Genomic DNA, 16,546 nt, shown 5'->3' with positions numbered 1-16,546 from the left:
CCTGTTTTGTTTTCTCTGAGATTTCGGTCTTTTGTCGCTTTTGTCATTTTCCATTTAGTTGAATAATCACCGTCATTAACGTCTCACAATTGTTACAGTAGTCTTTGTCGCTATCGTCTGCTATCTTTGGTTTCATACAATTTATGTGTCGAATTTGAATGCCATATCACCAGATATTTCGGTTTCAAGAAATTTCCATTGCCCCCTACCAAGCGTTCTCTGAAGTCAACAACCACTCATAGCCATGCTTCGAGAACAGGCTTGACCAATAGAACCACCCCACGTAAGCAGTAACGAACTAACTATTTACTCTCTGAAATAGTACAGCCCTATTATCGTTGTAGCCTTACAGCACTGTGTGGCACGTGAGGAAGTTCCCTAACTAAACTAAATATATTGATTTTCCTTCTATGGCATCCCCTCGGAGAGGCATTGATATATTTCCTCCCTGGTACTACACTGTCTCCGAAGAAACTTTTATTAGAGGTGAGAACGTTTTCAAAGCTTTAACCAGCTACGTTTCAGTTTCTATCACGAGGTCCAACGTGGTTGAGGGGTTTTACATATTTTGCCACCAATTTCTTCTAATATTTCGCATTTTTGTCGTTAAATGCAAGTCAAAACCTATTTTTAACACTGTAAAGGACTGAAGGATGTATGTCATGAGTTGAAATTTCATAGGATAGCCGTAAATCTGCGAAGATCTGCAACGTTTTCGACAAATTTTTCATAACACTTGTTTTCCCGCGCGCGGGTTCTTGCTAATCGAATTCCTTCCCGTAATACTTTGCGCTGGTGGTAATTCGCTTTGAAGAAATGGCGCCACTGAGAGAAAGTCATCCATAAGTTTTACTTTTTCATCTGTGTTATACCTCATCGATGTTTGCGGACTTGAACTATTCTAGTTATGGTACCATAAATTTCAGTTGCTATCGTCAAATCTGTTTGTAACGTGTCACATGAATCCGGTCATGTGAGTTAGCATAATTTTCCTATTGTGCAAGAAGAAGTCGTGCAGAGGTTCTCAAACGATCGATCGATTTATGCTCTCGGTTTAGTCGATCACAAAATGTTCCACACTACTTTGTGCCCGAAAGGCTGTGATATCGTACACCACGATGTGATCATTGCTCTTCAAGGTCTCGCTCCACGCATAAACTCGTCGCAGAATGCAGCGCCATTCAGTCCAACCAGGGCCACCCGTGGTAATAATAAAGAAGACTTCAGAAAACAGGTCGAGAGACTAATTTCCGGCGGCTGGAAGAAGAACAGGAACGTCCCAGAGGATGGAAAAGAGTTGCAGTTGCCACTGCTTCACCTGGTAAGCATGTTTGGAAAGTATGAGGCAGTTGAATGGTTGTTAAACGAAGAAGACTTCGACGCAACCCTTAGAACCTCCACAACCAATGAGACTGCACTGCATTTGGTAGCTCGTCACCTTTACAAGGCACTATCAGCTCGTGAATCAAGGCTGGAGAACATGACTGCCACCGCTAAAGCGGTCAATTTTGAGAAAGTAGCTGTACTTCTCGTCAGGAAAGAAGTGAGCCTTTTCTGGGCAAAAGATGGCTTGAATAGGGAGACAGCTTTTCATATTCTTGGAAATTGTCTGGTTAAAGCTACTTTCCTGAATAATGACTTAAAAGAAGAAGATCGGTGCTTGGTATTCTACTCAAAGAGTATTACTGCCATGTTTAAACTTCTACTGGCAGCAAAACGCTTAACAACAAGGGATATTGTAAAGGCACTAAGCGTTAGAAATGGTGATGGCGATAGCTCTTTACACATAATTGCCAGGGCAGGAGTACATGGCTACAAACTGCTCAAATACCTGGTGAAGTCTCTGGGGTCTGCTGATATCATGAAAGTAAAGAATAGTAAACATCGGACTGTGCTAGATATCGTGAATGAATGTTATCCTGGTCATGAAAAGGAGTTGCTTGCTATTGAGGAAGGTGAGGCTGTCATCCTTAGAGGTGTTGGCAACCAAACTTGTATTTTAACAAGTTTTCTTTTACATTAGTCAGGACTAACATAACAATGAGATAGATAGTTTAGTAGGTAGATGGATAACTTAATTTAATGTGGATGAAACAGTCCTAGTTTTTCCTTAAAAAATGCCGATAAGAAAGAAACATGAACAAGAAAGCTAAGTGATTTTGGCCAAGCAAACCTGGTCAGTGACAGTGTCCTCAGGTGGTCCAAAGTTGCCTTCAAGTAATTTTTCATGAGAACAATGCAAAAGTAACGCCACTAACTGGCCAGCCATGCAAAACTATGTACCAACAATTTGGCTTTATACATAAATGATATCTTTTAAGAGCTGACCTAAAAATGGTTGTTTCAGAACTGACAGAATATCTATAACAGGGTCCTTAGCAACTAATGTTCAAGAGTCATCAGTTAAAATCCTGTTGAAGCCAGACTTCTTCAAGGCATTTTTCTGCAATTGCCAAAATTGCAGTCCATCTGCAAGAATCATTTGTTTGCTCAAAATTCCTTAAGGTAGTTATAATAGTCTAATTTAAAAACCTTGTCTCTTTAACTGGAGTTGTACTGTTCAGTGGGTCTGACATTGAAATGAAATATAATCCAGCATCATGAGGAACATTGACATTCCTTCTCCTATTTACTACAGGGAAAAGAAACACTATGGCCTTAGTTCATGCAACCCTAGCTGCAGACGACAGAACACGTACAGCAACTACACCAAGCTCAAGTGAGCACAAGAAAGAATCACAGGAGCAGGTCAACTTCATTCAGGAGAGATCCAATGAAGCTTCAGGGTTGTGCTCTGAACCAGCATCATTAAACTGTGACTCAGCAAAACAGGAAAAGCAATGTGCTATACATACAAAACACTTTTCAGACAGATGTTCTCAAGAATGCTTCGATACAATGGCAGCAGTTAATGTTATTCTTAACACCCACACTCCGCTCTGTCCAGAGGAATGTGATCTGCAGCATCACCTACTCACATGTGCTGTCTTCCACCCCTCAGTTGTATTCCACACAGACATTAATGCTAGCATTCCTCTGACATTCAAGTTGTGCTTACAGTCTTGTCTTAATGCAGGCTGGAAACAAAATATGGATGTTCCAGATCCTCTAGAGAGTCTGCGTCTTCCATTGCTTCACCTGATTTGCATGCGAGGAAACTTTTCTGCAGCAGAAAAACTTGCTCAAGAAATAAAGCTAAGACCTGTTGTCTCTTCAGAGGGAAAGGAAACTCCTCTTCATGTTGCTGCTAGGTATTTCCCAATAACATATCCTGACAAAATTATTGCAGACGTCACATTCAAGTCAGTCTTGAACTTTCTTGTCAAGCAAGACAAAGGAATTCTTTTCAAAGTTGATGCTAAGAATGAATCAGTGCTTCATGTTGTTAGCCATAGGATAATTGCAGCTTTCAAAGTCCTTGCAAGGCCATGTGAGAATTCTTACCTCCGTAGCTTACAGCTCAGACAAAAGAACTGCTACATGAAAGCATTGAAAATTATTCTTGAAAAGCTGACAGATCTCCAGTCAGAGGACAAGGTTTGTAGAAGACTGATTTGCGAATTGCTGGCTGTTCAGAATGATGCCAATAGCACATTCATCGATGTTCTTCGTAAAGACTCAGTGAACGAAAGTGTACAGAGCCTTGTTTTGCATGTGAAGGAGGAATTGCCATTTTGTTTTGCTGATGGAAGTTTTGAGGTAGTCATCACAGAATGCCCATCATCATGTCCTTGCAAAGGAAAAGCTGTTTCTACCAAGAACCTTGGTAGTCAAATGAAAGCTTCTCAATCAGAAGGTTTGTTACCCCTTGCAAAGGAGCAGTCTACTGTGAAATTTCTGTAGATGTGATGTACTTGTTACTTTAGTTGCTCTATGTAGGGTTCACAATTCTCAGAAGAGGAGTGAATTACCTGAATAAATAAATTACACTGTATCTCCTTCATTTTTCTGTTTCTTTTGCACTTATTTGAGAATTATAAACCCTCAGAGTAAAGGAGAAATTAAGATTTCTTCAATCCTTTACTCCCACAAGGATGAGAGGGTCAAGACTTTTATAAGGAGTAAATGCAAATGTCCAGTGGTAGTGCCAACAATGGCACAAACATGATCAGACTATTTTAGGCAGATACTATAGGTTTTCTAAGAACTGTAATGATGTCAACTCTGTTAACAATCAGAACAACCACCTGCCAATGTCAATGTTTTGCATTCTAGGTAGAGACTATCACAACATGTCTTTCACATCATCATGATCATCATCACTGTCCACATTACAGAGTGAAGTCATTTCTTTGCAATGAAACATCAGTATTCAAATTCTCTATGCTGTTCTGTTCTCCTTACAAGGGGGATTTGTTTGACTATCAAGAGCTTCAGTTTGCAATCATTTTATTCTCATTACCTTAATATTTGGGTCAGGGATAATACAGTTGGGAGATATTACATGCTTATCATCACTCAGAGATCATCACTCAAGTGGTTAATGCTGAAAGTGTGTTCTTGGGAGAGACAATTAAATGTAACAGTATCTCCCACCCTGGAGTTGAATTAGATACAGGCTAACTGGGGGGGGGGGGGGGGATAGGAGAAATAGTCTTTTCAATGCTGCAAAAGCTAGAATAAGCACTGGTGGTGTGAGTTACCATGCCTGGGAGACTTTTTTAATCAGTTCACAAATCTGAAAGGCAAAGTATATGTAGATTGAAGACAACAATAGGAAATTGGGTTCTTTTATTTGTCTGTTTTTTTTTTTTTTTTTTTTTTTCTCCTACTGAAACAGTAGGGAATGTATTAAGAGGAATTGTAATAAATGAAGATGCAAAAATTTGACTAATTGTGAAAAGAAAATGGAATAATTTATGAATTAAGATGTTCTAATACTGAATGTATTGCCTCTAACCAAAGGTGGAAGATCAAATTCAGTTCAAGAACCGGTGTCATCTTCACAAACTCTGTCACCACATGTAGACCACAGGGCTACCAAACAGCCTCAACCACCTGCTTCTGCCCAAACAGCACCAGCTGCTCACAACCAATCTTGCCATCTTACTCTCGTTCAACCTGATCAGGCTACCTCCGGTCAACTGTTGCAAGTTGGTTGCATTCCACCTGCACAAGTTTCTTGCAATCAACCTGCACAAGTTACTTACAATGAGCCTGTTCAGTATTCTTCCGCTCAGCCAGCCCAAATCCAAGCTGTTCAAGCAGCTACAACATCAAGAAGGCCCCAAGCAGAAGTGCAAAGCATTCAAGTGCTTAGACAAGCAACAGCAGGCAACTCCTTACAGCAGACTTTCCCTGTAGCAAAACCCACTCACCATATTCCTGTGGTCATTATAAAACAGGAACAGGATGGTGAAGAATATGATGCTGAGTGTTTTCATACCAGTAGTAGCCAATGCAGAGCTCCCCCACCAAAACAGAATGCTGTTATAGTTACATCAGACACCCCTGATGTTTCCATTGCAGTTCAGAATCCTTTAACAACACAGACAGCTGAAGAGGGGGTTCAGCAAGGAAACCCATCTTTGTTTTGTTCTTCACCATTGGAATCGCTTCAGCAAATGAACCAGGCAGTAAGAAATGGGACAGCAGTTTTTGATCCTCCATCAGTTGTCAGTACCCAAACAACAGCTGTACCACATCGACGAAGACGGGGTCGACCTTGCCAAGCTGTAAAGAGCAGTAGTACAGGTGCGGCTGTTGGCCAAACAGCAACAAAGACATTGCCACAGACTGAACTACAGAAGATAACCCTAACAGTTAAAGACACAATTGTAGCAGAATCATTGGATAGTTTATCTGACACAGACTACAAGTTAGGTATGGTAACTAAAAATATTGCACACTTAAAAAGTATTTTTGCCCTCCTTCCTCCTGCATCATGGTGGGTGTACTTCTGTGGGTGTACTTCTATGGGTAAAAAGGTAGCAATGTTAATTTGGTAAATTGTGCATTTCTAGTAAATTCAGTAACGTTATATTCAACCATGTCACCAAAACTGAAGCAAGTAGGGCACAACTTCTTATCAGATTAGGCCTTAGCATGCTACAGTACAGAAGTGTGACTTGTTCTTAGGCATTGTACTTTCATCATTCATAATTTAATCAAACTAATCTTATTGATGTGCAAGACATTTTATACTGATTGCTTTATTCCATACTAGTATGGTGAAAGTGTTTCTCAAACCTTGAAACTCTCAGAAGTAATGAACATGTAACTTCATTTAATATCCAAACATATGACAAGTAGAATTTGTTTTGTTGATATAACACCAAACTCTGGTTACTAATTGACAATGAAATACGTAGCAGCTTGGGGGAAGAATTAACAATCAGATTTTGAGAGTTAAGGAGCTAATTAGTAATATAATAATAAGTTATAAACTGGGCTGAAGTGTTTTGTTAATGGTAGTATGATCCTTTCAAGAACTAATTTCATGGAAAGAGACATTTATGATTTGCCCTCTTTATAAACTGTGTAAATTGTAGTTATATTCTTTCCTTTATAGATTTATTTCACACACCGCTTTGTGATGAAAATTGCAGTATTTCCCATCATCACCTTATCTTGACATTGTTGAACACCTCAAACAGATTGTGTTCCAAAAGACGAGCAAACAGTTTTTTGGTGCTTTTGGAAAATACTAAAGTCAACTTCCTCAAATGTGTGAAGAAGAACCTCATGCAGGGTCTTTGCAAGGATAATGATCTCTGTAATGATTTGGAAATTTTCCAGTATCCACTGATTCATGTAGCAGCACTGCTATTAAAGTACACAGCAGTAGACATGCTGTATTATCTTGGATTTAAACTGGACTCCTGCTCCCAGAGAACAGGTGAGTTTCCCCTGCATGCAACTCTTCATCACTGCTACGAAGCTGGTGTGAAAGTTTACAAGTCACCTGGGTACTTTGAGAGGCTTTTTCCTAAGGTGTTTGAATGTCTTTCCAAGGATATTAGTTTGTTGAAGCTACTGTCACAGCAAGATAGAAATGGAAATACACCTCTACATGTTGCAGCTAAGAAGATTATTGAAAGACCAGGTCCCATCACAACATCGGCAAACATAATAGTACCATCAAGTCCTGATTCCACTCAAGAATGTCACTCTTGCAGTTCCCAAGCTCAACCAACTACTCAGGTGTCTTTAGGTTGCAACTCAGGAGCAAGGATTACAACAATCCACCAACACAGAGCTAATTTTTACATAGGTTGTTTGGTTTACATTTTCTTAAAACTCCGTGAAGTTGCTACAGAAAATCGTAAAGTTGTCCTCAGTGTAGTCAAACCTGTACTCACAGTTACAAACAAGGAAGGAGAAACATTTTTGCAAATCATGTGCAAAGAGCATCACATCGCCATGAATGGTATAGTTTCATTGCTCGCCAATTTCCCCCTCCCTGTGTTTTATAACTGCATTAAGCAGTGTATTCCAAAAGACTGTTGGCCTGACATTGTTAAGAACTGGCACCTCCATGAAGAACATGAGATTGACTGTGAGTCGAATCAAAATGAACCTGTGTCATCTCCCCTGGAAGTGTCCATGCCACCAGAGAAAGAAAGAGGTAACTTTACCAAAAGTGTTAATTAGTATATTGTAAGACTGAAACTGTGGTGATGTCTTTGTAATCATTGAACATTGAACATTCCCAAATTGAATCGTAATCTTAGATGTTTACAATGGTAATAGGACCAAGTGGAGTCCAATTCGGTCTGTAATCATACAAGTGATTAACAAAATTGGACAAGCATGAAGCGGGAGTCCAATTTGTTGATCATGAGAATGATTACAGACAGAATTGGACAACAAGAAGTCCTGTTAGCAATTAATCATAACCATTTCTATTTTCCCCCAAAAAAAATACACCTAGAACAATTATCTCCAGTGGAGACAATGTATTTTGTTTGACATTCCTCCATTTTGTAAATTCCCTAGTTTTTCTTTGGATAAGTGGTTGTTGCTATGGTTATTGTGATAATTTCTGTGATTGGTGGACTAGTGGAGTGGACTTAGTATGATTGGCTGCTTCAACTGTCTGATTACAGGAGTACCATTACAGCCAACTATCCGATTACACTGTCTTATTACAATTGTACAGAATGATTGGTGAAAAATGAAGCTGTGAATACACCAATAATATTTGAGGAATTTGTAATGGTTATGATTAAGGGAAGAATAATACCTAAAAACTCAGGGAAAAACTGTTCAAGAAAAAAATGAGAAACATCAATCAACACAACCACATTGGGATTTGAGATGTTTTGCTTGATTCTAGACCATCATTTGTGGCAAGCTCTTCACCAGTGCACCATTCTTGCCCTGCTCATGATGTAACTTTTGTGATTTTCCTGCGCAATATTAATTCAGGATGATTTCTCTAAATGCTCTTGAATTCCTGGATGGCACCTCTTTGAGTGCTGTATTTCTACCTACACTAAGATAAACTCAAGGAGGTCCACAATATGAGAAAAATAATTTTTTTTTGGTGTAGTGGTTAATTTTCAGTAGTGGATTGATCTAGGTTGCTCCTGGAAAATCATTTGAGATTTAAAAGCTTAAGCACTAGCAGACAAGCCTTAATTTAACTGTACAACAATCTGATTTTGTTAGACTCCTATTTTCATGTGCTTAAAGAATGGTTGTTGCTTACAAACTTATGGTGAAACAGTTTAATGACCATGAAATTGAAGGCACAAATCAAGCTAGAAAAACAGGCATTAAGAACTGCTGTGGCTGGTTGAGTCAAGACATATTTTGTACTACATGATTATATCTTCTGTGTGTGGTGCTATCATCAACTGCATGTGCACTTTATTTTTCATTAGGAGCACAACCTTCCAAACCAGAGTCACCCAAGCCATCTTCAGATGTTATTTTTTCAGAAACACCTGTTACTGTCTCCCCCTTAGCAGAGGTGTCCATAGCTGAAGAGTCCATTTCTGTTCCCTCTCCAGCCACACCCCTACACAGCAGTGCTAGTGCAATATCACAAAGTTCGGGTTCCGGTGTGGGCAACCTCAACTCAGTTCTTACACCACTGGTAGCAAACCCTGTGCACACCACACTGAGACCAACAACTAAACGGAAGATCATTGAAGCATTAAAGGAAGAGTACACAGAGAGATTGGAATTGGCTGTGAAGGGGAGGCATGAAGTTGAGGAAGACATCTCTAAGCACAAGTCAAAGACAAAAGAACTCACAGAGTCTATCGTTAAGAGAAAGGCTCAAGTGGAAAAGCTGGAAAAAGAACTGCAGGAGATGCAAAAGGAAATGTGGCACAAGAATCAGGCCATTCAAGCTCTGGAGAGCAGCCTTGAGCAGTTTACAAAAGAAGAGGCAGAACTGAAAAAAAATCTCCTTATTCTCCAAGAGGCAGATCCTGAGCCACCTGCCAAGAAGAATAGAAGTGAGGAAAGCAGCTGCTCTGAATAGTAAAATGAGTGGAAAACAGGAAAACTCTAAGGAAAGATAGTCTTGTAGTTATTCTGACAGAAAATAATTTCACATCACTAGGCCTTGTGCCTTACAGTCCATTTTCTTAAAAAGGAAGGCATCCTTAAGGCAATGATTCTGATGCAGTCAGAAATTGTTCAAGTCCACTTTTGGAAACAAAGGGTTTTAATGTTCACATTTCTGATAAAAGAATAATTCTTACAAGATCTCTCCTAGTAGGATGCTCCCTAACTGATTGATAGGATTATTATACAAAGCTTGTGGAGGGATTACATACTGCATGTGATTCACCAGGCTCCTTGATTTCACATTTTGAAAATCAGGGATAGAGGAAATAAAATGGATTGTGACATCAGCCATAGGACAAAGGACATTGACAATTATATTTTAAAGGAGACTGAGCAAACCAGCTGGTCCATGTTGGACATTACATTATTATTGATATTTACCTGATTTTTCACATCACTAATTTTAATTAATCTAGAAAACTAAAGTAGGATTTAGTCTGCGTGATGATAGCAGTGAAATTTTAATTGAATCACTGCCTTTTCGTTTTTATTGTTATTAATATTAAGAGCCCTGCTCTTTAAAGTCCCTGATGGGATTTTGACATCTCTTACATTAATTCCTTTTGGTAGAGCTGAAAACAAAAGATTCTGTGGAGGGCACAGTTCTGTGCCTTTGCTAAAGCATTGACCAAAAGTTATGACTACATGTATTTCTACGTATGTTGTGTAGAACCAGTATCTAGTTTGGGTGGAATCTTGAGGTGTTAAGAAACAATTCTATGTTGGTAAACTGTTTTTCAGATAATTTTGAACATTTGGTTTAAGTTTTGTCAATATTTATGCTGTGTATTTTTTGCTACATATTCGCAAAATGTTATTAGTCAACCAGACATGTTAATAAAGATTTTAATAAGGTTTCTTGGTGAATCTATTATCTACTTTTTCACTTAATGCTTGATAATGGAGAAGGAAATGTTAACTAGTTGGATGGTAAGAATATGTCCATCATCTTAGATGAAGACAACTTGTGTAGTTGCCTCTTGATTTGTGGGTATTGGGTTGTAAAAAAGTGAACAGCCCCTTCCACACCCCAAAGCCTCTTGGAAGTGTTTCAATGATCCCTTCCCTCCGCCCAGCAACTTAAGGATGGTCGACCGTTAGCTATGTGGGGGGGTGGGGTGGGGAATTTAAGCTGAAAGGGTCAAGTCTTTCCAGGGAAATACAAGTGTAGTATCTTTTAATAGAGAGTTTTGTAAAGGCTTTTTCTGTTTTTGCAATAAGAGTGAGGAAACAAGAAAGAAAGAATATAGATCATTAAAGCATTTAAATATTGAGCTTTCCAAGCCCAAGCTTGCAGAACAAATAGCTGAGATAGATTCAATGTAGGGTTTAAATCTTGGGAATTTATTTATGGTCCTAAAAGATTATAGGGGCACATACATCTGGAATTAGGAGGGAATGCTAGTAGGAAAACATCATTAACTTAGTCTAATGTCTGTGGTAAAGATATCGATTTAAACTTTCCTTAACCTGGCGAAAATTTGCCTCGGAAGCTTTTTTGAACTTAGCAGATAAAGGGACCTTTTCAGGTAATGGAGCGAAGCACCTTTTTTTAGCGCGCGTGCGGACCCCTCCTGTTCTAATCCATTGTGTTCGCTGTCAATTGTCATTCATTCAGTATGATTGCTACAAATAACAACTTGGGTCAGATTTTTTTTGTGTGATGAACGACGAGACGAAGTGTCACACGCCGTTTTGTCCTAAAGACTGCTCTGTAGTTCATCATGATTTGATCAAAGCCTTGTGCATTGAGAGGAACCGCAGAGAAACCTCTAGCCGCTTTTCTTCCAAGTCCCACGTTTTGCTACGACAGTGCGTTCATTCGTACGAACAAAATGGTTGGGATCGAAACAGCGCCGTGCCAGATTCATTACCAGATCTAAGACACCCACTGCTATATTTAACCTGCGCATTCGGGAAACATCGAGTTCTAGAGACACTGGTGAAGCTAGATTTTAACCCTGCTGTTGTTACTAAGGATGGGGCAAACGGACTTCATGCCTTGGTCGACCATTTTTATCGAGTGGGTAACATGAAACAATGTGGTGGGTTCATGGCGATTGATAAGAGACTGGAAGTGTTTGAAAACGTGGTGAGTATTCTCTGCTCCCGTGACCCTAATATCTTCTCTACCAGAGAGAACATTCAAGGACGTACTCCCTTGCACATGGCTGCCGAAAGTGTAGTCTGTACTAGTAGACATGCCAGAGTGGATGGAAGATGCGATCCCTTGAAAAGGACCAGATACTTTCAACGCTGTTTGGAAGTCATGCTGGGCCACATTCTTGAACTTAGAAGTAACTCTCTGCTGACGGATTCTCAAGTGATGAATACTATTTCAAGTCAGGATAACGAGGGTAACACTATTTTACACATCCTGGCAAAGAGCCGTACCCTTCCGGGCTGGGAATCCATTCAATATCTCCTGAAAAATTTCGCAGATAGCGAATTCCCTCAGAAAAGGAATAAGGACTCCAAAACGGCATTCGACATACTTTCACAGTTCAACGGATTTATGGCGAAGAGGTTGTTTCACCCCAATGATGTGGAGATGATAATGGAACAAGGTAATTGATGAATTTGTATGAATAGAATGTTAGGTTATTACTTAACAGTAACTATAACTGTAATTTGCTCGCCACTTCTAGATATCTTTTTTTCCCAATCAAGATGACCTTTCAACTAACCATGCTCCCCTATGAACTTTGAAAGTTGGCCGGTGTGAACGAAAAAACGAAAAATTGAAACCACAGGAAAAAGAGAGAAAACAAAAGGAAAAACCAGATCTCATATGGAGAAATCAAGAATATCTGTTGATCATTTTAAAAATTCAGTTCATTACTTGATAATTCTACAGGCATGAGGTGTTAGGTCCTCCTAATCCCCTGCAATCCAGCCATTTAATCTTTTTCCCAGTCATTCATGCTATATCTGATAAATAGTCTAGGACACCAAGAGACCTACAGTTGTATGATAAACCATTCCTGAGAATAAGATTCTGGGCTGGGCAAAACTTCACAATTTGATTCAGTAGATCGGTTTTCCAATCTGAATTAAAAAGTGGCAAAGCAATTTCTTCAGCTGTTATTCAACATTTTATTACAAGGACTTTGTCCCCAAGTTGTAACTTAAACTATGAAAAACAATTGTAAAACATTTCTTTTTACAGATGTCAATGGCAGTTCCTCACCTACAAACTGTGATCCTTTACTGAGCCTTGAAGCCTCAGGTCTCACCAGGATTACAACATCACCATCCTTTACTAATGACATTACTGTCCAAGCTGTGTGGAGTAAGGCCCCTCAAGCAGCTGGATCTTCATCCAAAGGAATGCAGAAAGTCACTCCAGTTAGGTCACTAGAGTCTGTTGTTCTTTCATTACGCAATACGGCAAAATCTTCAGCCACTCCAGCTGGAAAGAGTCACACAGGAAGCCCAAGTTCCCCTACCCAAAATGAGCTCTCTGTGCTTTCACCAAATCCCTTCTTGGTTAATGAAAAGTCCAAAGATCCTGTGGGCTTGGAATTGGGGTCAGACTTTGGAGAGGAAAATTCATCAGGTTTTGTTGACAATGAAACAATTTCACCTGGATCAGGTGAGGTGCCATCCCAAATATCTGGAAATGCTGTGGAGGACTTTCCAGCAAGACGTTTCTCTGGTGATGAACCATACCCTGTTTTCTTGCCAAATTTGTCACAATCTGAAGTGGAGTGCAGTGAATCTGACATAGAAAAACAGGGGGTTAGAGATACATTTTCCTCATGTTGTCCACCTTCGTCACATCAAACCAATGTAGAACTGGAGAATTCTGTTGGTATGTCACCCTCAACTCCAGATTCTTGGATGCTAAGCAGTGAGAGGGAAGCCACTGCTTCTTCCAGCACATCTTGTGTAGCATCACTGGCTGGTTCTAGTCAGCAGTCACCACCACACAAACATTTAGACTCTACTACAACAACTAAACAGAATGGTCAAGTTACAGCTGATAGTGCAGAAGACAAACGGCCAGTTGGAACTGCATCTTCCTCAGGGGATAGTGCCTTTTTTGACTTTCTCTTGACACAAGGAAGTGATTTTAACCCATCAATGAAATTGCAGATTGTGGAATTGATTAAGGGTGAGTTTGGAAAAAAGATGACTGGCTTTAATATGGAGATCTTCAAGGTGGAAACTGAGAAGAAAAATTTGGAGTCAGAAATTAAGAACTCCAAACTGAAGTTGCAACAAAAAGAGGAAGAGAGACGCAGATTGTTTGCAGATATTGAAAAACTTCAGAGGAACATTGTGCAAGCAACAGAAAAACACAAAGTACTGTCAGAGAAATGCATGAAACTGAAAGAAGATTCAGAAGTTGTAAAGCGAAAGATTTCCTCCTGTGAAGAAGTAGAGAAGGAACTTTTTGGTACCCCTGCTAAGATGCAAAAGTTTTTGGATAGTAAATAATAGATGGATAAATTTTGTCATCGAAAACAAAGAATACAGTGGAGAGGCAAACTTACTTTGTTATCACATCAGCTTCAAAATTTATTCTTCTTGGGGTGAGAGAGGAAATCTTTAGAATTTTTTCATAGTAATTGATCAATATTGTAAATGTAGCAGCTATTTCTATGGACACTGAGTCAAAAAAATGCTCAATCATGTTTTTCCTTTTGCATTCCTCGGTAAAAATCAACATTGAGGTGTTAGATTTCTTCTCAAAACAAAAATTTAAGCAAGCTAGCCCAATTTTCTGTTAGGTGTGAGAGGAGATCTAAAGTGTTCACCAGGTTCATTTAAAGTCTTTCCCTTGTTTTTACTCTGACAAAAAAAAAGCTTCTTGAGTTAGGATTAGATAAGTGTATGGATCAGCAATTTCAAGTTAAACTCTCTCGGGTCAAGTGTATTATGTATCAGCTATTCCCCCTTGACTCTTGATCTTGTAATTGCAGAAGGGAGGACACCTTTTTTCCTTTTCTACTGTAACCAAAATTAATCTTGCCTTCAAAGTATTTAACGATTTAAATTACAAAGAGTAGCTTTAATTCTATGTTGAACTTTGGGCACCTAACATTTTGAAGATCAACATGATTCATTTGTCTTAATGCTTGTACTAGTGATGTTATGGCTCATAAGTTGATATTGACTATTTATGGTATACTTTTGATTATATTTGAAAAGAGTGAAGCTGATCGTAAATGAATTATCTTTATTTGCTGTGTAACCCTTTAACCCCTAAGAGTGACTATCATCTAATTTCTCCTTACAATATCACCCTTAAATCACACTTAAAGGTTATGAGAATTAAAGAAGTGATCACCAACCAAGCAAGCTCTTGATTGTTAGTCAAATTCTCCTTATCAGCACCTTAAGAAATGTGTTAAGAACAGTATGGAGAATATGCGTACTGACCTTAGGGTGTAAAGGGTTAACATGGCTAACATATATTTATACAAAAAGCCTATTTACATCTACAGACATAATATATAAACATTTGTATATTTTTATTGTTACAGATATAAATAACATCAAACAAGACATTTTTCCCAGTTTGTTATTTGCACAGTTTGGGTTTATACAGGAAGAGTAAATTGCAAAACAGTGGCAAACACTCATTGAGTTACTGTTATTTCGTAGCACACCATAGAAATTATTCATAGAATTACAGTAGGACACAGCCTAAAGAAGTTCTTCCTTCCCTAGAGAACTATGGTTAGACCTTCCCCCCCCCCTCCCATTCCCTGCAACACCACTTGAAAACCCCACCCTTACTTTATGTGGCCTGAAACTTGATCATAAATGTATTTGAATATGGCTGGCTGGTAATAATTGTTTGGAATTATAAAATCTGCAACTACCCTTTCTACCAAAAACCTTTGATTAAAATGGATAAGTTAATGCTATCTTAGAAATCAAGCTTTTGACTGATAAAAGTTAATTAAAAGAGCATTTTTGTTGTTTCAGTTGGTTTGCGTATCTTTCTTTCTTTGTGTGTTTTCTTGTTATCCCCCACTAAAAGGATGTAACTAAACCAGGAGGGGTTACACAGGGTTCCCAAAGTTCACATTATCCCTTTCATTGATGGGGTGTTATTCAAGTTCAGTAAAATGGTAGTTTGGTTCAAAATGCTACTTACCCCACCTTGTAGACTAGGGATGAGGTTACATTTTCACCTCCTCCCTTGACACTTGGAATTAACAAGGCACTTAGACCCATATCACAAACACTCCCATAAATATTTAGGTGTATATGTAGATAGAAATCTATCTTGGGATTATCACATGAAATATATCTGCCAAAGAGTATATCCAAAGCTGAGAATGCTTAATAGAATTTCTACCTTTTTATCTCAGGATATTCTATTGTTAATTTATAGGCAAATCATTTCGCCCATCATGTATTATGGGTCAATTAGATTGTTCTAAAACAGTATCTTAAAAGATTGAACGCTTGCAAAATCAGGCTATGCACTCAATATTGAATACCAATTGGAAAACTTGCTCACAATAAATGCATTGTAAATTAGATCTTCTTACTTTAGGAAATCGTAGGCGTTTTTCGCGTGCCTCATTGTCTTATAACATAGCTTGTAAATTTGTGTAATCAAATTCAATTGCGCGAGCGTGTTTCATATTTCTATTGTGCGCGCTCACGACGTCAGCAGACAAATCCCTCGAGAAAAAAATTTTCCATCGGGTTGAAAATGTTATAAAACAATTGGTTCATACATCAGCTGTGCGTTCAGCGAGATATGAAGCACTTGGGAAGTTTGAAGAGCACTCAAGAAGCTAAAGTTGCTCGAGGCTACGCCTAGAGCAACTCTTACGCATCTTTCGTGCTCTCCAAACTTCCCAAGTGCTTCATATCCCGATGAAAGCACGCTAACGTATGAACCAATTGTTAATTTTAAGACTGTACATAATATTAGTTTTCCTGATCAACTGGTAGATTGTCTTATATGTAGATATCGTATGCATGATAGAAATTTGCGTGGTAGGACTATTGCATCTTCCCAAGATCAAAACGAAGACTAGCCAAGCAACTT

The 16,546-nt window shown here is 38.8% G+C and overlaps 2 protein-coding genes across 2 annotated transcripts; both read left to right on the top strand.

The window, feature by feature from the left end:
• The first annotated feature begins 806 nt into the window (after nt 1-806).
• On the top strand, nt 807-10,381 carry LOC113665521 (uncharacterized). Its single transcript, XM_027181227.2, has 5 exons — nt 807-1,955; nt 2,639-3,796; nt 4,906-5,823; nt 6,512-7,567; nt 8,829-10,381. The coding sequence occupies exons 1-5, from the start codon at nt 1,070-1,072 to the stop codon at nt 9,434-9,436; spliced, it is 4,626 nt and encodes a 1,541-aa protein (XP_027037028.2). The 5' UTR covers nt 807-1,069; the 3' UTR covers nt 9,437-10,381.
• A 747-nt stretch (nt 10,382-11,128) lies between these two features.
• LOC113665535 (uncharacterized) lies at nt 11,129-15,464 on the top strand. The gene is made up of 2 exons (XM_027181247.2): nt 11,129-12,092; nt 12,695-15,464. Exons 1-2 carry the CDS (start codon nt 11,189-11,191, stop codon nt 13,966-13,968), a joined length of 2,178 nt encoding a protein of 725 aa, XP_027037048.2. The 5' UTR covers nt 11,129-11,188; the 3' UTR covers nt 13,969-15,464.
• The last annotated feature ends 1,082 nt before the right edge of the window (nt 15,465-16,546 follow it).

This window comes from Pocillopora damicornis, chromosome 12 (assembly GCF_964200805.1).
Source record: "Pocillopora damicornis chromosome 12, jaPocDami1.2, whole genome shotgun sequence".
Lineage (NCBI taxonomy): Eukaryota > Metazoa > Cnidaria > Anthozoa > Scleractinia > Pocilloporidae > Pocillopora > Pocillopora damicornis.
This window is presented reverse-complemented; position numbering and strand designations above follow the sequence as displayed.